Raw genomic sequence first — 20,230 nt, 5'->3', positions numbered from 1 at the left:
TTTTGATTTCAACTCTTCCTGTACTTTTCTGGGTAATTCCTTTCATAAAGTATATTCACCAGTCTTTTGCTTATGTTTTTCTCCATCTATCTATGTATCTATCATCACCTACCTGCCAATCATCTATGTATCTATCTAGGAATGGTAGCAGAGGTAATTTATGTGCATGATTAGATTCTAATGATCACTGTTATATTTTTGAATGTTTCTGGCTACCTGTAGAAGATCAATGTGTTTGGTAGGGGTAGGTTCCATCCTCTATTCAGGCTTGCAGTATCAAATCTCTCTCCTTCCTCAGCCTGTTGCACTTCAGCCAGTTTCTCTCAGGTATGAATTGGCAAGGGGGGAGGTCCTAGATGACAGAAATGATAAAGAACACAGTTCCATCTTGGGCTACATCTCCCAGCTGTGCAGTGTTGTTGACGTGAATCTGTAAAGTGACATTTCCCGCCTCTCCCTTGACCCACCCAAGCCCCCAGGTTGTGTTGCTCTATTCAAATTATTTTGTCTATGCCTCTCAGGATTATGATTCTTGATTCAGAAGAAATCATTATGCTTAAAATCCGAGAAGGACCGTATCAGTCCAAACATCACAATATTTGATGCGTGTGCTCTATTTGTGATTAGCAGTTGTGGCAACTTCTATGTTATATTAAAGATGGCGCTTTTGTTTTCCATCTTTTATTTTTCACTGGCATCGAGATGTCTCAAGTGAGAGGAGTGAAATAAAATATCTTTATTCTGCTCTCTGTAACTGGAAGTATCCCCTCTTAACTTTTCAAAAATTGACAAGATAATACTATTATGTGTCTTCAGAGGACATGAATTTGCTTTTAATCACATGTCAACACAATTTATCTTCTTATTCCCCCACATGTAGGTTTGCCTTGGAGTCCCAAAGAGCTAAATGTGGCTAGAGTTGGCCTCTGGCTGCTGCTGCAGATTTGTCAAATAAATCTGTCCCTATAGGCCACCTTTGCAGCCTTTCTTCTTCTTTTTTCTGCTCTTGAGACTAATCTACCAAATAGAGGATCGGGTGTCAAAAGCAGGTTGGGCAACCTTGAGAACCTCATCTCATTGGAAGCACTTGCTCTTAAACTGCCACTGCATTGGGGTAGGAAATAAGGTATAAAATTCAAAGCACACTGTAGTTATTGAATATTGAACCTGATTTATGAAACAGTAAAATGTTTGCTAGCAATTATGCTAACATACTCAATTTAACTTCACTTATGCCAAAATGCTAATTGGAATTGAGGTCACTCTATGTGGAAAGACAATAATCAATCCGCCTAAGCTCATCCATTAGTCATTTGCTTGGCAAAAACACAGAAAAGAAACAAGAGAGGAAGTGTGAATTTAAGTCTCATGGCTTTTGGCCAGATTCCAGATTTTGCCTCAGATTACCAAACTTATTTCAGAAATTTTCCATAAAAGGGAGACATTTTAAGGAAACATAAGGCCTTGTCCTAAAAGCACTGCTTATGATCAAAAGGGAAGGTAAGAAATCAGAGCAGAGCAAAAAGAATTACACATTTTCCTGATGTGATTCCATTGATCTGTTTCTTTTAAATCTATTTGTTATTTTGTCTTATAAGTAAGACAGGATTTACAAGAACAAAATAATAGGTTTACAAGTGGTTTGTAGAAAGAAATAGTTGATAACAGTGTCATCAACACACTACCAAATTGAACCAAATCAGATTTCATTCAAAACAGATGTTTGGGCTGGTCCGAAAGTTATACTTGATTGTTCACAGTCAGTTACAGATCGAACTCCTTGTTCTACTACTTTCCCCCCTCCTCACTACTGCACTTGACTAGTCTTAAAAAAAAATAAAAAAATAAAAAATAAACCAAAAAAAAGCCCCAGATGTTTGGTGTTTATGTTCTTTGCAAAAACATGGCATATCTAAGTAAGGCTGTGGGTTTGCTGGCATTTATTACCTTGCTTCATAACTTGCCCAAATATTTTGAAAAGTATTTTGCATTAATCATGTATTATATAATATAATACATAGTTACATATAAATATTTTATTTATATAATTATGTATAATGTAAATAATTACACTTATTTATTTATTCTCTGGACTAGAAGACAGTTATTTTTTCTTTGATGACAGTTTTCCAACCATAAGTATTATTTCCAAGAGAGTATCTTTAGTTTTAAGAGGAATGGAGCCATACTCCAGAACTACAAAGTCTTTCCCAGAGCCACTACGTCATTTGTGTTGTGGGCCAGCCAGAGACCTCGGCAACCTTGACACCCTCCCACTTCCCCTTTGAACACCACACCTGTTCCAGTTAATATCCCGATGGCTTCTCAAACACAACACGGTGAAAACCAAATATGTTATTACTCCCTATTTCTCCTCTGCTTCCTTGTCAAAACCATTCCTTGTTTCGTATTTCCTTCTGTGTTGAATAACGTGAGTATTCAACCAGTCTTTAAGCCAGAAACTTGGGTAGTTAACCTTGACTCCCTCTTCTTAACTCATCTTCCATATTTATCATGTACTAATTCTACAGATTCTATTTTCCCGGTGTCTGTGTTGTCTGTCCCCTTCTCTTGATGTCCATGGCTAGTGCCTTGGTTTAGGCCCTTGGCATTTCTCACCTGAATTATCCATGCCGTCTTTCTATACCCTACCAATTCAGCCACTACTGGAAGGTCACGAAAAATGATATGTCACAACCCCCATACTTAAAATTCTCCCATGGTTAGTTATAACCTTCTACATAAAGTTTAAACTCTTTAGCCCACAAGACCCTCATCTTCCAACTCTGGACTGCTTCTCTAGGTGCTTTTCCTTCTTTCTCTAAAGGCATACTCCAGGCCGGGCGCGGTGGCTCACGCCTGTAATCCTAGCACTCTGGGAGGCCGAGGTGGGCGGATTGTTTGAGCTCAGGAGTTTGAGACCAGCCTGAGCAAGAGTGAGACCCCGTCTCTACTAAAAAATAGAAATTATACAGACAGCTAAAAACATATATATAGAGAAAAAATTAGCTGGGCAGGGTGGTACATGCCTGTAGTCTCAGCTACTCGGGAGGCTGAGGCAGTAGGATCGCTTAAGCCCAGGAGTTTGAGGTTGCTGTGAGCTAGGCTGACGCCATGGCACTCACTCTAGCCTGGGCAACAGAGTGAGACTCTGTCTCAAAAAAAAAAAAACAAAACGGCACACTCCAAAATGTCATAATCAAAATGCCATTCTCACAGGTAGGCACTTGAACATGTCATAAACATACTTTCCTCAGTTCCTTTGCACATACTGTTCCTCCAGGTGGAGTGTCCTTCCCATCCTTTCTTGTCTAGCTAACTGCTACGCATCTTTCAAAACTTGTCTCAAGTATCACCTCCTCTGGGAAACTTCTCCCCTGCCCCAATCTGATTTGGACATGTCCTTAGCATCTCAGGCTTTCGGTATAGTGTTCACCTCATTGATTGTTGATGGAGCTTGTTTTCCCAGGTAGATTGTGAACAACTACAGAAAGGGGACTGTGTTGCTGAATTCTAGCACTGCTTTACATATAGTAAGTGCTGAATACATTTTTGTTGAATTGAATGAATGAATACTCTAGGAGAGATTTGTCGTAGGTGTTGATTATCTAATTCTTATTTGGTCATTAACACATCAGAGAGGATTAACCAGATAGAGGTGAGGGTATTTCAGGGGAGAGGAAAGAGGTCCTGGCAGAAGATGTAGCGATGGAAAGGTGTCCGTGGTCAGTCATTCACAAATCATCTTTGACGCATCTGCCAGAGTGGTCCTGCTAGTGCCAATACCTACAGATTTTTGCTGAACTGTGTACCCTTAATTTTTTTAATTTAGAAATCTCATACAAAAGATATTATTCAAAACTTTACCCATTTAGCAGTAAATCCTTTTTGTTAGCCTCTTTAATGTAATTCTTATATATTTTAAATGTTTTACTCATTATAATTTGACACATCTGGGGATATTATATGTGGTCCTGCGGGTGTATCTGTGAATAGATGTTGGCATTTGGGCAGCTGAGGCTTTAAAACAAGACTCTGGTCACTTCCAATGGAACCAAACTGGACATTCTATAAGGGGTCTTTTATAGAAAGAAACTTTAGATCTCACAGGTAGCATGAGGCTTTCTAAGTTTTATGATACACTTTCTCAACTACCATCTCTCATCGGTTTAGCTTAATGTAAAGACAGTATCTTTTTTCTACAATATGGAACTTATTTGGGCATGATCTGCAGTGGCAAAGAACGGACATGCTTCTTCTCACCTGGCTACTCTTCCTCGAAGATCTCCAACTCCTTGAAGGTGTTTGATGTTTATCTCCTGTACTGCAAAATTAGTTCCTGTGGCCACCTGATCTCGAACTCTTATTTGGTCTTCTAAACTCTGTAAGTTTGAGTTAAAATTCCCATTAATTTTGCATCACACAGATAGGAAAACATCATTTAAAGTGCGTTACAAAATTGAATGCATTTTGTAGTTAGGCTAGCTGTGTAAATGAGTGAGAGAGAGTCCTATCTCAGAGAGAAGTGACCTCTGCTAATTTATCTCAGGGAGACATCAGTGGTTTGGTTTCAGCAGATAGTTGCCAGGTGGGAAAGATGTCTCAATAGTGTGTCAACAGAAGCTAGAAATCCAGATTTTATATGAAATATCTCAAAAATATTGACATCTTATTCAAAATCTTTCAGAAACACCATATGGGCCAAATGAACATATTTGTTTTGCTGAGATGGCCATGGGTTGCCACTTGGCCGTCACTGACATAAAAGCTTTTCACAAAAACCTATTTCACAATTGCTGGTAAATTTAGAAAAGGGGATTTTTTTTCAACATGGCATCAGGCAAGGTCCTTTATGGATTGAATCAGAACCACAGTGAAGGTAAAACAATCAACACAAGCAAATCTGAATTCAAACTGTTTCATATACATGGACTGAAAAAAGTTTGTTGTTCTAAATTTTTTAAATAACACAAGAGATTTATGGCTCGTGTGTTCATATTTTGTCCTTGAGTTTTGTTAGTCATGTCTTCATTGTGTTTTGGAGTTCTGGAAATAAAGCTGATTTTCCTATAACACCAGGTTGGTGGTAGTGAGGACAGTGGTTTTTAATTTTTTATAGCCATTTATTAATAGTATTAATTTAAAATAGTATTAATTTAAAAATTGAAAACATTATGCTTGCTCATAGGAAAAAAATTTATATTTTACTTGGCATTCAAACAAATTCCAGTATAAAGAGAAGACATATAAGAAACTGATATTTACTGAGAAAAGAGTGAGAGTACTATACAGACCTTTGAAAAACACTAATTTGTGACTTAGGAAAACATTAAAATTTAGTTATTATATTTGATAAAGGCCTAAACTATGTTTAAACTTACATTTATAAATTTTACTAGGTAAAGAAGGATTTTTGTAGCAAATTAATTATAGGAATTTCAAAGACCACATACAGAATCTTGCCCATTTATAAACTGGCAGATTGAGACCACCTAAGGGCAAATAAAGCCTTAATTGATGACATAAAAGTGTCAGGAACACTAACTAGAGTTTGTTTTTGTCTTTTTGCATGTATGCAGGCATTTTGTTTTCTTTTTTGATAAAGATAGTGATAAAAGGAAACTTACTCTATAATATACTGAAACATTTTATAAAACAAGAATAAATCGATCAGTGTTATGATGTTATAGAGCCAACTAGATCAATGTAATGTAATGAAGACCTTGGTAAAGGTAAGAAAGGAATATGAGACTCTCAAATTAGTGGGTGAGGAATTTCACAAATGGTGTTGGGTCCTCTGGTTACTTATTCAGAAAACATGCAATTTAGATCCTTACCTCATGTCATATTTCAATATAGATTTTAGGAAAAAATAGATTAAAATACTTTTTAAATTAAGCCATAAAATAATAGATAATAGAGGAGATTATTGCATCTTTGAACGAAGAACTTTCTAATTTTAAAAGTACAATAATCCCACCTTATCTGTAGGGGACTCTTTCCATGACCCCTAGTGGATGACTGAAACCTCAGACAGTACTCAACTGTATATATACTATGTTTATTCCTATATACATATACCTATGATAAGGTTTAATGTATTAGTAAGAGATTAACAATAACTAAAAATAGAACAATTATTAATATAACAATATAAGGTAATAAAAGTTATTACACACTGTGGCTATAACTTTTGCAGCTTGAGGTGTGACAGCAAAACTAGCGTGGATTTCTTTTTCCTTCTTCACAAGTTTATGGATAGAAGATTTGTTCTTACCATAGAGCTTAGTGACCTTAGTATATGATTTTTTTTCTTTCCTTATTATGTTGAAAACTATTTTTTATTTATTCACTTAAAGGAAGTACTGTATGGCTTATCTTTGGCATATCACAATTGCCAGCATCACTACTCTTGGGATTTGGGGCCATTATTAAGTAAAATAAGGGTTCCTTGAACACAAGCACTGTGATACCTCACCTTAACAGCCCATCTGATAACTGAGTGGCTACTAATGGACAGGAAGTGTGCACATGCTGGACAAAGGGATCATTCATGTCCTCGGTGGAGTGGAGCAGGACGATGCGAGATTTCACTATGCTACTCAGAACAGGATGCAATTAAAAACTTATGAATTACTTATTTCTGGAAGGTTCCATTTAATATTTTTGAACCCTGATTGACAGTGGGCAATTTAAATCGCAGAACTCAAAACCACTGATAAGGGGGGACTACTGTAATAAAACAAATCCACAAAGCAAAATATTTGAGTATTTAACTTTTATATAAAACTAGTAAAAACATTGTAAATGCAATTAAAACATAGAAAGAAAACTGGAAAACATTTATAACAAATGTTATTGCCAAGGGTTTCAGTGATGTGCTGTAACCAGCATGTACCTGTCTATGAGAGCTGATTGTTTATGTCTCTTCGCATCTTTGTGTTCAGTGTTATCATGTTGGTTGTTTGAAATCAGAGTGGGAGTATTTACACCATGGAAATAGGTAAAGACTACAAACCAGATATTTTTTCCTCCAGAAAAGAATTGATTGATGATCGGTTAAATATTTACCAACATACCACTGGTTATTAACCTTAATATGTGAAAGATATCAAATCAGTAAGAATTGAAAAGCTCTAACACCCCAAAAGATAAATTAACAAAAGACATGAACTTATCATTGGCAGAGGAAATTAAATAGTCACTTTTAAAAAGTGGATTCAACACCTTTGTTAAGAAAAAAAAAAAAAAAAACTCATTTCTGATTCCTGTCCTATCAAATTAGCAAAGATTAAAACAATAAATCTCAATGCTGGCATAGGCACAGTGAAAAAAGCAATCTTAAATAATGCTAATGGAAGTGTAAATTAGTGTAAACTTTCTGGAAATCAACTTGGCAACATGTATCAAGAGCTTTTATGGTGTTCATACCCTAGCAATTCCACTTTTAAGAATAGCTAGTATGGAAATAATCCAATTGCAGATATGCATTTATGCGCAAAGATATTTCAACATTAAGAGAATAATTAAGTAAATCATGGTACATGTACCATGCAAACAGCTTTTAATGACATATGATAGAGTTTAGATATAATTTTACACTAAAAATTGTGCTTACAAACATAGTCTCAGCCTCCTAAATGGAATACTTGGAAGGACAAGATGGAGATTCCTCTAGGTGTTTGTAGAGATTGCTATTTGGTGTTAGAATTGTGAGTCATTTTTTTCCCCAAGTTTTAAAATTCGTCCCTGAACTTTGAAAATAACTACAGTGAACAGTATTGCTTTTATAAATTGGGGGAAAAGCTTATATTAAAGCAATATTATATATAAAATTTTCTCTTTTTGAGTTAAATCAAATTAATTTTAAATCTTGTAATCACCTGCCTGCTTAAAAAAAAAAGGAACCATTTGATCTTTAAAAGAAATAAGCAACTTAACTGTTGCCATTATGGTAGATTAAAAAAATTTTTTTTTTCATTCTTTTTAAGGACCTGAGTCAAGCTTTAGCTCATACTTGAATCTGTCTTGCTAGGGGCGAGGGCTCCATAGCTCAGGGGTTAGAGCATTGGTCTTGTATCTTGCTAGCCAATTTGCAGATGGGCTGACTTGGTTAATGAGTTTAGGTTCTTTTAAAATACTTCAATAGCATCCATTTCTCTATGAAGTGCTTATAATTATTAACTAAAGGTAGCCCAATAGTTTCTTCTTCATAATGTTTTAACTGTATTATCTACACCCTTTAACATATCTTCTAATTCAGTGTTCCACACAATCAGACCAGTCCTTCTTATTTTCCCTACATTTGCCAAACAATTATTACAAATATTTTGAGGTTTTGGCGTTGTCTTTTTTAAAAAAAAAAATGTTTTGGATTTTTTTTAGAGCTAATGTAAAATAATCAATTATTATAGGAAAAGAAACTCTCAACAAGATTTTTAGAGATCTGGAAACTTTTTTCCTCTTGAATGTTGAGTATTTTACTAGGATATAATTAATATATATTGAAATGAATAAGTCAAAGCATATGTGCAGATGGATCTTGACAAATGTAATAAACTATATAACAACCACTTAGATCAAAATATAGAGTATTCTCAGAAAGAGTTTGATGTTTTCTTTTTCAATTACCAAGAAGTTCTGACTCCTAAATTGGGATCTTATTTTAGTGCTATGCTATACTTACTTGATTGTCCAGTCATTTTAAAAGGCACAGAGCTGCTTGCTTCTGGTCACTTTCATATTTTATTATGCTTGGAAATACCTTTAATCACTTTGAGAAGTGGCATTAACGTTTTAGGTACTGGGGTCAATTCAATATGTGCTAAATGCCAATAAAGTGCCTTTTAAAAGTTTGCTAAGAGTTTTTAACCTTCCACTCTCTCTCAGAGGTATTATGGGGTCTGCTAGACACCATAGATAGAAAATAAATTAATAAGTATTCTTGCTCTTAAATGCAAATTCATGAGCAAGTTATTGCTGTGTCAATCCCATGGTTTTAATCAAATCCAGTATTCTCTCAGATAGTAGAAAAGGACACGTATCATGGGAGGGCATGATTATCAATTCTCATGATAATTCCACAAATTTTTAGCCGGTTTCCTAAAGTGTATTCTCTGGAGCCCCTGCCTGAAAGTTGTTAACCCAGACTCATCATGAACATTAGCACTTTAAAAATTCTGAAAGACCTATAATACAAACCTGTTTGTCTTGATTTAGACAAAGAATTTTCTTTTCTCTATATTTTCTTTAATACCTTAAAAATCATTTATTCATTCACTCATCTATTCAAGAAATACTTAAAGTGCTGTCTATAACAACACTGTTGTCTGGTATGGGATTTAGCATGAATAAAACAAAGTCTTGCTCTTACGGAGATTATATTTTAGAAGGAGAAAACAATCACCAAATACAGACCATGGTAGTTTGCAATATGGGCTATGTGATAAAAAATAAAGTAGGCTTTAAGGGGGACTGAAACTCTTAGGGTGGGAAGGGGTGCTATTTTATAAAGTGCGAGGAAATCCTCTCTTACAAGGTTATATTTGAGCAGAGACCTGAAGGAAGTGAAGAACGTTTCCTAGGAATATCTAGGGGAAGATGATCCCATCAGAGTGACTTGCAAGTGCAAGGGCCCTGAGACCAAGGAGTGTTTGGAATGTCCTAGGAACAACTGGGAGGCTGGGGTGGCCAGAATAAAGAACAGAAGGGCAGGAGATGGGGTCAGAGAAATTGCTGGCATCAGAGTGCGATGGCTCTACAATTACAGCATTATGAAAACCTCTATTTGAAATGATTACATTAATGGACTCTTGGAGCTTTAGGTTATCATAAGCACCTTAGCACAATGTCTGATATAATGTTAACCAGTTGTCTTTGCTGTCACAAAATAAATATACAACAAATATTTTTTTAATAGAAGTTCATTCCTTCTAGTTTTTGGCATAAATGAGCAGTTGAAAACTTGAACTGTTTCCCTCTTGGGCAACCAAAATGCAATCATTTAATTTTTAAAAATTTTTTAAATTTTATTTTTAACTGCCTAACTTGCAGAGTAAACATTTAAACTTAAACAATACTGACACATTTCTGTCCTTGAAAAATGGCATTGGTGGCTGATAATCTTTGTCAGGCAGTGATGCCAACATACAGGAAACAGAGAACTACCTCAATGTTTTGGCTGAGTTTTTTGACGATGCTGGTGATGGTCTGGATGTGGCTTTCCAGTAACTTCCTGGCAAGTGATTCCTCTTTTCGAAAGCCGTGAGCCCCCTGGAGACAGGCAGAGATGTCCTCCTTGATGCGGAAGGCTTGTTCCAGGAGGAAAGCTATGGTTCGCTCCTGGCTGGTCAGTCTGTCTTCCAGCTGACTTCTCTGGGTGTTTGGGATGACAGGAAGAAAAGGGTGACTCCTGGTCAGGAAAAGGAAACACCAGGGGTGTTACAAGAATGAGCTGGAGGAGCTGGAAAACAGAACTTGAATCCTCACATCTACTCCTTTGTTTCCTCCCCTGTGGGAAGTTTGGTAGGACTTTAGGCACCTGCGTGGTTAGAATCTTGGTGTGTGACTCATTTAAGAAGCAGATCTGACTTATGCCTTGATCTTGCCTCATGTGTTCTTCATGTTTCAGACCAAATTGGTGGTGGTTGGGAAAGGGTAGGGTGATTCATGAAAGAAGATACTAGAAGCCTTCTTCCAAGACTTATGTCTTCATATAACCCTTATAAAAATTCTGCTTTTATCTAGAAAAAATTCTAAGTTCTTACATCTGTAAAAATGCCAAAGTGACTATGTTAGACAGTTTCCCAAAGTGTGTGTCTTGGAATAGCAGTAAGATTAGCCACCACAAAAGAATTCTATGGTCTAATAAATTTAGAAAATATTGCATACAATATCCCTCCCTTGGTGATTCACGTTGTGTATTACCATATTAATGTCTAGCAGTGTCATTCAGATTTTACAGATGAAGAAAACGATTTATGGACGGTGCTGATTGTAATCCTGAAAGACATAATCCCAAACGTTGAAATCCGTAAAGATCAAAATCCCTCATGTCTAAAATCTCTAACGTTTAAAATTCCTAAATTCACAATCACGAAAGATTAAAATCCTGAAAGCCAAATTCTGGGAAAGGGATTAGTGTGTTTTCAGTTGTACAAAGGACAGTTGCATCATGTTAGGCGGAGCTATTACCTTGCTATTGTCTTTATTTGGAAATTAAGTATGGTTTAAGGAGATGTGTCTGGGTTCCAAGTTGACAAGGGTTGAATATGTGGACTTAACTTTAAGTGTCATCTTGACTGGATTAGGGAATACCTAGAAACCTGGAAAAGCACTATTTTGAGTGTGTTTACAGTGAGGGTGTTTCCAGGGATTAAGTGTGTGATTCTGAGTAGACTAGGTGGAGGAAGATCTGCCCTCAATGTTTTATGTGTTTTGATGATCATAGAAGAAGAGAAAACACAGGTGAAAAATACAAGAACTCTCCCCTGTCACATTATTCAGTCACATGTGACTCCTGTCCCTTCACACATAGCATCATGCTTGCCTTGGAAAAACACCCTTGGTCAGAGAATACAAAGAATTTGACAAGCTCAGCAACCTTCTGCACCAAAGACACCTGCTGAAGTAGAAGTTCCATTGATGGTGAACTATTCTTGGTTAGGGATTTGACTGTCAGAGAAGATAGACTTCTTATATTTACCACTAAATCTAACAGATAAACTAGCTCATGCTTCACTTCAGCTAATGAATGGATGGCACTTTCAAAATTGTCCCTGCTATTTTTTATCAGCTATATACAATTCATGCCCCTGTTGGATCTGAAGATTCTAGAACTTCTCCACTCATTTAGGTATTAATAATAGGAAAAAGTGAAGCACTTCATAAATATTTCTTTGAAGATTTGGTGAATTTTGCAGAAGAAAATGGACTTCAATTGAATGCCCAAACCATAATAATAGATTTGGAATGGTGTGTGATCAAGGCTTCCAAAAGTGAATTTCAAGGTGTTACCAATAAAGTTTGTTTTTTTTTTCATTCTGCTCAATGCATTTGGTGGAAAATTCAGATAAGTGGATTGGCCATACCATATGGCAATGAAGAAAACTTTGGTGTAAAAATACATCATTTGTTTGCACTGGCAGTCCTTCCAGCTGACGACATTTCAGGAGCTTTTAGTGAATTAAAGCCACATTTGCCTGAAGAAGATGGTGAAATTACTGACTGGTTAAAAATAATTATGTGCATGGTAGGATAAGAAGACACGCAATGATGTTGCTTTTCTATCAGCAGTATTGTTTCCATATATGAGTACATTTGGAATGCATTTCCACATACCCAAAACAACATAGAAGGATGACATACAAGGTAGAAAAATTTAATAGGAAATGCTCATGTCAGTGTATATGGAATCATAGAAGAATTTATTTCAAAAAGAGCAGCGCCATGTAGAAAATGAATGTGAACATATTCTCCAAGGGGAACCATGCCCTAAAAGAAAATAAAGCAGCTATTTATAGTCATGTAAGACTTCAAAATATAGTTAATGATCATGAAAATCAGCCAGCTATTATGGACTACCTCCATGCAATTGCCCATAATCTATTCCTGTAATATACTTTCTTGTATGTCAAATTTTCTTCTTAGGTTTTTTTTTTTTTTTTAGATTTCTTCCCCACTATTTTAAATTGTCAGCATTATTATTATTTCTATAATTTGCAATTCTATGTATTTTATCTTCACATCATTTGCAATACTGGGGGTATAAACTGTGTCAAGACTTTTAGAGAGTTCTAGTTCATTTTATGCTTTTTTTGAAATTTGGCTCCAGGAAAGCATGTAATCACATTGACTTTGTAAGTATTGTGCATGTATGTAAAAACATCGAAACTTCCTCAATAAATGAGGAAATCCTTTTTTGTATATCTGCATTTGTGAACAGTAAAATTTCTTGAGATCTCAGCTCTTTGGGCGACTGCAAAGGTGGTGGTGACCCAATGAGGTCTTTGATTGATCTTGTCAAACGACTTAAGTTAGATCTTTCATGGTATTTCAGATGACTGCAGTTATGAAGCTGGGTGCACACAATTACCAACCATAGTGATATGCATTTATACATTTTGAATTTTGACCTATTTCTTTATGAATACAGTTTATTTGCTCATAACTGTTATACCTGTGTAACTATCATTAATATATACCTGAGTATTTATGCTTGCAAAAATATATATGTTATTATTGTCTATTATGTAAAGTGGACTATAAACTATTCTGTCATGTTTTTATTTGTATTTTTTTATTTTTTTAGAGATAAGGTCTCGCTCTGTCACCTAGGCTGGAGTACAGTGGCATCATCATAGCTCACTGCAACTGCAAACTCTTGGGCTCAAGTGATCCTCCTGCCTCAGCCTCCTAGGTAGCTGGGACTACAGGTGTGTGCTACCGTGCCTGGCTAATTTTCTTATTTTTTGTAGAGACAGGTCTTGCTATATTGCTCAGGCTGGTCTGAAGCTCCTGGCCTCAAATGATCCTCCTGTGTTGGCCTCCCAGAGTGCTGGGATTACAGGTGTGAGCCACTGCACCTGGACTTCAGTTGTGTTTTTATGTTTCTTAAATAAATTTACTTTTTAAAAATGTAAATAAATGTTTTTTAAAAATTTTTAAATTATTTTTTCCAGAATTATATTTTGAGGATTTTGATCTTTCAGGATTTCAACATTCAAGATTATGGTGATTAGGATTGCATCTTTCTGGATTATGGCCAAAACCCATTCATGGAGTTTTTAACCGGTCCTAGGTCATCCAAAGCCCACATGCTAAAGCACTTGGTTATATTGTCCCCAAGTACAGGTCACTTCCAAACCCTTGTGTGCTCTGATTTCTGACTTCATACCAGGTCACATTTTGTATACATGAACATGACAATATTCCATTAAATCTATGTAACTGAGAATTAGTTTACTTTAAATTTGTCTATTCTATTAAATTTCTTGGGGGCTTCTTATTTACCTTATGACTCAATGGAAGCAGCTTTGGGTTTTCTTTTATCTGTTTAATATATTGAGCTTCTGCATGAGTTTTTATTTGAAGAAATGTTTCAGTGTCTCAGAACTATTTATTCGGCAGAGCCAGGATTAGACCTAGGGAACTTGTGACCTAGCCTAGGAGCTTGCTATGATGCCACCTCTGAATGGTAGCAAAGTAGTTTGTGAATATTGCTAGAAAGAGAAGGCAGCCTAAGAAAAGGGGATTTTGTCTTGTTAGGAACTAGGAATAAAGTAATAAGACAGACAAAGCCCCAGTCCTCTAGGAAATATCTGTTTGTATCTATATATTTATGTAGATGTATAGATATATAGTACATGCCTTTTAAAAATGACTGTTATATATGCTGGATCATGAAAAGTCAAGGCCAAATAGTTCACACTCATTCCCACTGCATGAGCCAGAATAACTGTTTGCTTTGGACTAATGGTGACAAATTTTCTTGGAAGTGAAAATGTCCTGAGAACAGCAGATTTGGGGGCCAGATCGTGAATATTAGCATTTTCTGAAGACTGCAAGTATCAGCTAGGGTTGTATTTAGCTGTCTGTGTCAGAAACCCAAAGAGAGTGACTTGAATAAGGAGTGTTAATTTGGCTCATGTAACAAGAAGTCTAGAGGTAAATGGTCCAGGGCTACTCTAGCTGACCAAGGAAGTCACCAAGTGCCCAGGCTCTTCCCGGCCCACTCTCAGTGTTTGACAGTCACCCTCAGAGTCTCAAGGTTGTTGTTCCACCTTGAAGTATCGTGTCCCCATTCCAGATAGGAAAGACAGACGGCAAAGAATAAAGTGTGTGCGCCAGTGGAGTTTGTTCCCATCCCTCCTTTTTAATATCAAGAAAACAGCTTTTCTAAAAGACTCATCATGACACATTTGTCTATATTTCATTGGCTGAACCAGTGCCATATGATCACCTCTTGTAACTCCTTTTTTTAAAAACTGGGCACTATTGCAGCCTTAAGCAAAATTAGGACTTTTATTATCAAAGAAGGAGGGAATGTATATTAGGTTGGTTACCAGTGATATTTGCCACATGCTATGCTATTTTTCTTTTCTGCTTTTGTTTTTTTATTTAGACCTAGGTAACTTGTGACTTGTTTATATTGTCACAGGTTAACACTGTGTCACAGGTGACACAGAGTCTCACTCTGTTACCCAGGCTGGAGTGTAGTAGCATCATCATAGTTCACTGCAACCTCTAAACTCCTGGGCTCAAGTGATCCTCCTGCCTCAGCCTCCTGAGTAGCTGGGACTACAGGTATGTGCCACCGTGCCTGGCTGCGTTTTACATTTTTTTGTACAGACAGGGTCTCACTCTGTTGCCCAGGCTGGTCTCAAACTCACGGCCTGAAGTGATCCTCCCACCTCGGCCTCCCAGTGTGTTGGGATAACAGGGGTGAGCCACTGTGCTCGGCCCTCCTTTTTACCATCAATTTTATATCAAGCATCTTTGCCAAAGGAATTTAAAAAATAAGAAATTGGTTGTTTGCTCTCTACAACAAAGTTCCCCTGGGCAGTGCCAGAAGCTGGCTAACGGTTGGCCACAAACATTGTTGTTATTACCCTAGTGATGATTGTGTACAAGGATCAGTGTGTGTGAACGGAAAGGCCCAGTGAAGGTCAGCAGAAACTGGCTAGAGCATTAAGAAATAACAGGGACTAATGCTGTGCAGATAAAGAAAGTATAGTAACATATTTTTTCTTTATAACTTAGTAGCTTCATGATTCATCTTTATAAAATTGCCCAAAAGAAATATAATGCAAGCCTCATACACAATTTAAAACTTTCTAATAGCCACATTAAGAAAAATTTTTAAAAAACTAATGAAATTAATTTAAATAGTATATTTATAAAAATATATTTATTGAAATATATATAATTATTATGATATATAATATTTATTAATAGACACCCAATATGTTTAAAATGTCACTGTAACATATTATCAATATGAACTTTTTAATGGAATATTTTACATTATTTTTTATACTAAACTTTTGAAATCCACTATGTATTTTATACTCATAACACAACTCAGTTGGGACAAGCCACATTTCAAGCACTCAGTAACCACGTGGCCAGTGGCTATTGTATCGGACAGCACACTTCTAGAACCTGAGATTCAGAAAGAAGGGAGAAAATGTCACTGAGCCGTCACAAGCATCACTACCATATCCACACACTACTCCTGCACTTTAAAAATAGTCATAGCTAACATCTTTGAGCATTTAATAGAAGCCAGGCCTTGTGGCTGGCACTTCAAGTGGTTCATTTATTGATCTTCATGATAACACTATGAGGAATGTATTAATAGTACCCCATTTTAAAGATGATGAAACTGAGGCTTATACGGCTTGAATAACTTGCCCAAGGTCATCCAGATAACAATGGTGGGACCAGTATTGAAGCCTAAGCAGTCAGACTCACAGTCCATGCTATGTGAGACACAGAGAAGAGGTCGTCTCCAACCTCTGCCTCAGAATCACCCTTGGAATGTCCTTACTCTTTATTTTACCCACTATTCTAACAAGCCAAGTGTGGTGGTTTCTGGATCCACGTAAATGTAATACCTGATAATTTTATGTTGAGGAGAGTGCTGCCTACTTATAGCTGGAAGAAATAATAGCTTAAAGGCAAAGATTAACAAAAAAATCAAAAGTTCAATGAAAAATGAACAAAGTAAATTAGAAAAGGAAAAAGACAAAGGCTAGGGCTATTTAGTGTAAGGGTGAAGAAACATATAAAATCTTGGTGGATCCTATCGGCATTAGTATATTACTCCTTCCCTTTTCAGATACACTTCTTGAAAGAGACAGCTACTTTTGTTGTACCTTTCAATATTTGCAATTTGCTTCTCACCCCAGGATAATCAGGTTCCTCCAGAGAGTGTGTGCACACCCTCTCTCTCTCTCCCATTTCTCCCTTTCTCTCTTATCTCTATCTCTCTGCTCACTCATTTTGGGGGAAGCCAGCTGCCATGTTGAGCAACCCTATGGAGAGGTCCATGTGGTGAGGGACTGAGATCTCCAACAGCAGCCAACAAGGGACTGAAGTGTCCTACCCAAAGCAATGCAAGTGAGCCATCCTAGGAGCAGATCCTCCAGCCCCAGTCAAGCCTTCAGATGACTGCAAACTCAGCTGACATCTTGACTGCCACCTCACGAGACACTTTGAGCCAAAATCACCCAGTAAGCCACTTCTGAATTCCTGATTCACAGAAACTGTGAGATAAATATTTGTTGTTTTGTGCCACTGAGTTTTAGAATACTTTGCTACACAGCAATAGACAACTTATATAAGCAGTAATCTATGTGAAAAATGAGGAGGATCTGAGACTAAGATGGTGATTTTGGACATAAAGGAGGAGGAAAGATGTTACAAATATTAAGAACATAGAAGTTCTAGAGCTTTGGGATAGATAGGAAATGGGCCTGGGAGAGGAAGAGATTCTAAAGTTTCTGATGAGAGCTTAATGATTGATGATTACTTTGGTCAAGACTGAGATTTTTTTAGAAAAAGCATTAGGTTTGGGGGAAGGAAACAAATTTGAGATTTTTAAAGGGCATCCATATGGAGGTGCCCACTGAATAGTCTGAAGTGTGTCTGGAGATAGAGATATTTGGATGTTATCAGAAAAATAAAGGGTAGTTGAAGGCTTGAGTGAAGATCATGAGATTACTTGAGCTGGCAGGACTCTGCGTGTGTGTGCATGTGTGTATAATAGGAAACAGACATTTTGCACTTAGGTAGCTTTCAAAAAGAAGAGTTGCACCTCCACCACCCACCTTGGTCCCTACCCTATCACAGATATACCGTAGCTTCCGGTGGGGCATGGAGCCTGAGAAATGATGGGGGCTTCTGTGGGACTCACAGAGCAGACTTTGGTCCCATGGCAAATACTGCCATCCCCCTTGTTCAGGGGTCTTGTTGTCTCTGCAGACCCAGCACACCTCTGCTCAACTCTGGCTGGGTCTTCAGAGGGCTTACTCCCCTCCAGCATCCTGGGGAAATAGAAGCTTTCAGTGAGCAGGGGAGTTGAGGGTTAGTGTCAACATGTCAGCTAAAGGAAGTCTGCCCCAGGGGAATGTGGCAGTTCATCTGGGACAAAGCACAGAAAGAAAGGGAATGAGTCACACAATTCTTCAGGTAAAAAGTCCTGGGCTGACTATGATTTTGACAACAATGCTGAATTAGCATGACTGCTGGCCTCCCATGCTGTTTTCCCCATAAAACCTGGCAGGATATATATAGAGAGAGTACTGTGAAAGACCCCTGGGGCAGCGGGGGCTATTTTAAACTGGTGGATGTGTAGGGTGATGCCATGGGTGCAGTGTGAGGTGACATGCCACCCAGCTCCCCTTTCAGGAAGGAAGGACTTATTCCTTCCAAATGCTGGGAGTGCTACGGGCTGGCAGACCTCAGCTCTTGGTGTCTTCTGGAGACTGTCGCTGTGAAGGGATTCACCTTGCCAAGGTGAGCTTGCATTCAGTGACTGGCCAGTGTGTGGGCTGAAGGCCTGGCGCTGGCACACTTACTCTAACTCAGAACACATTTGTAAGATTAACTGGGCTGATGGTCTATGATTTACAGTATATATTTTGTTTAAAATTAAAACATTTTTATAGGGATAAAGTGGATAAGAATAACCGGGGATTAAAAGCCAAGATGGCCTACTAGAGACATACCTTGTCAGACTGTCCTGGCTGAAGGGTAGAAAGTTGGACTAAGGAGAGTGGAGAAAAGCCTTCCCTGCTTCAGAGCTCCCTGTGGGGCCAGCTGAAGTCTTTGCTGGCATTACATCACAGCTCAACTATTCCTTCCACCCAATTCCACTGCCTTCCCTTCCCTTCCACAGATGTTGATCCTAGTGTGCTCTACAGTAAGCCTTCTATTCACCAATCTCTGTGTCAGAGTCTGTTTCCTGGGCAAACCAACCTGACTCAGATGGCTGTGTTGACCTGGAGCAACAGACAGCTGGGCAGGCCTGTGGGAGGATAAAGTGGGGCAAGGGAATGATGTGGCTCTGTTCTTCCTTATTCTCTGTTGTCTTGGGACCAATTGCTCCTACTCATGTGAAATGTCAAACTCTGGTCGAGATATCCTCTCATGAGGGATCAGGCAGGGCAGAGGGCCTGTGTTGGTAAGGAGCTAAAATAGTGACAATAACAACAAACTCGGGGAACAATGGATTTTGGGCAATTGCTTCCACACTGTTCTATCTTTGAATGCCCAAGGATGAGAAGGCAACTCTTCTCCTAAACTTGCTTCTTCCTGGAGAGCAAAAGGTGGAGGCCTGACAGGAGAAGTTGTGTTGTAGGAAAGGGAGTGGCTGTCTATGGTTTTCTGGTGCCTGGGGCTCATCCACCCTCCATTCCTGGGCTCAGTGGAGCTGATAAAACTCCATTGAAGACCAGAGTGTGGCTGAAATTCCCAGGGGAAAGTGAGTTCTCAGGCCAAACTAACGGGACATTTGAGGAGCACAGCCTTTTTAAAAACCAACTAACCAATAAATAAACAACCTACTGGATTACAGGTTGCTACAGAAGAGAAATACTAAAATATACACAAAAAGTTCTTAAAAAGGCTAACAAGCATATTAAAAGAGAAGATGAGGGAGGATATTAGCAAAATTTAAAAAACCTAGAAAACAGAAAAGTAAACAAATAGAAATATTAAGCATGAAAAATATAATAGTTGAAATACATTTTTAAAATGATACGATAAATATGACAGTGGAAATAGCTAAATAATGAATTAGTGATTTGGAAGACCAGATTGAGGAAATTTACCAGACAGAAGGAGGAATGGCTACACTGCTTGGAGATGGGCAGGGTCACAATTTGCATCTCAGGGATTCCGAAATCAAACGTTAAGCTTAACTCCCTCATTTTTCCATCATTCCAAGCAGAAACAGGGAACACAATTTGATTAATGCTACTCATGTGACTTAATAGAGCGGTAGCAGAAATAACAACTAGAAGTGACCTCAGGCTCCAAATTAATGGTTTCCTTAATTTTTTCTTCCTAGCTTGGTCCTGGCTACCAGTATCTCTTCTACTTTTGCTTCCTAACAAAGAGTGTATACTCCATGCAACAGCTAGAGTGGTTTTTCTAAAGTGTAAATGGTAGTACTTGCCTACTTAAAACGCTTATACAGCTTATCCATTCTCTGAGAACAAAATCC

At 37.6% G+C, this 20,230-nt stretch overlaps 1 protein-coding gene across 1 annotated transcript in view; it reads right to left on the bottom strand.

Annotated features, from left to right (window-relative positions):
- FAM81B (family with sequence similarity 81 member B) overlaps nt 1-20,230 on the bottom strand; it is a 73,478-nt gene that overhangs the window by 28,763 nt on the left and 24,485 nt on the right. Inside the window, exons 5-6 of the mRNA XM_045565888.1 lie at nt 10,168-10,411; nt 4,264-4,382 (exon numbers count right to left, since the gene is read on the bottom strand). Of these exons, the coding sequence (XP_045421844.1) occupies nt 4,264-4,382; nt 10,168-10,411 (363 nt within the window). The remainder of the gene's footprint in view (nt 1-4,263; nt 4,383-10,167; nt 10,412-20,230) is intronic.

Source organism: Lemur catta, chromosome 12 (assembly GCF_020740605.2).
Source record: "Lemur catta isolate mLemCat1 chromosome 12, mLemCat1.pri, whole genome shotgun sequence".
NCBI lineage: Eukaryota > Metazoa > Chordata > Mammalia > Primates > Lemuridae > Lemur > Lemur catta.
The sequence above is the reverse complement of the archived record's forward strand: the minus strand, read 5'-3'. Positions and strand labels throughout refer to the sequence as shown.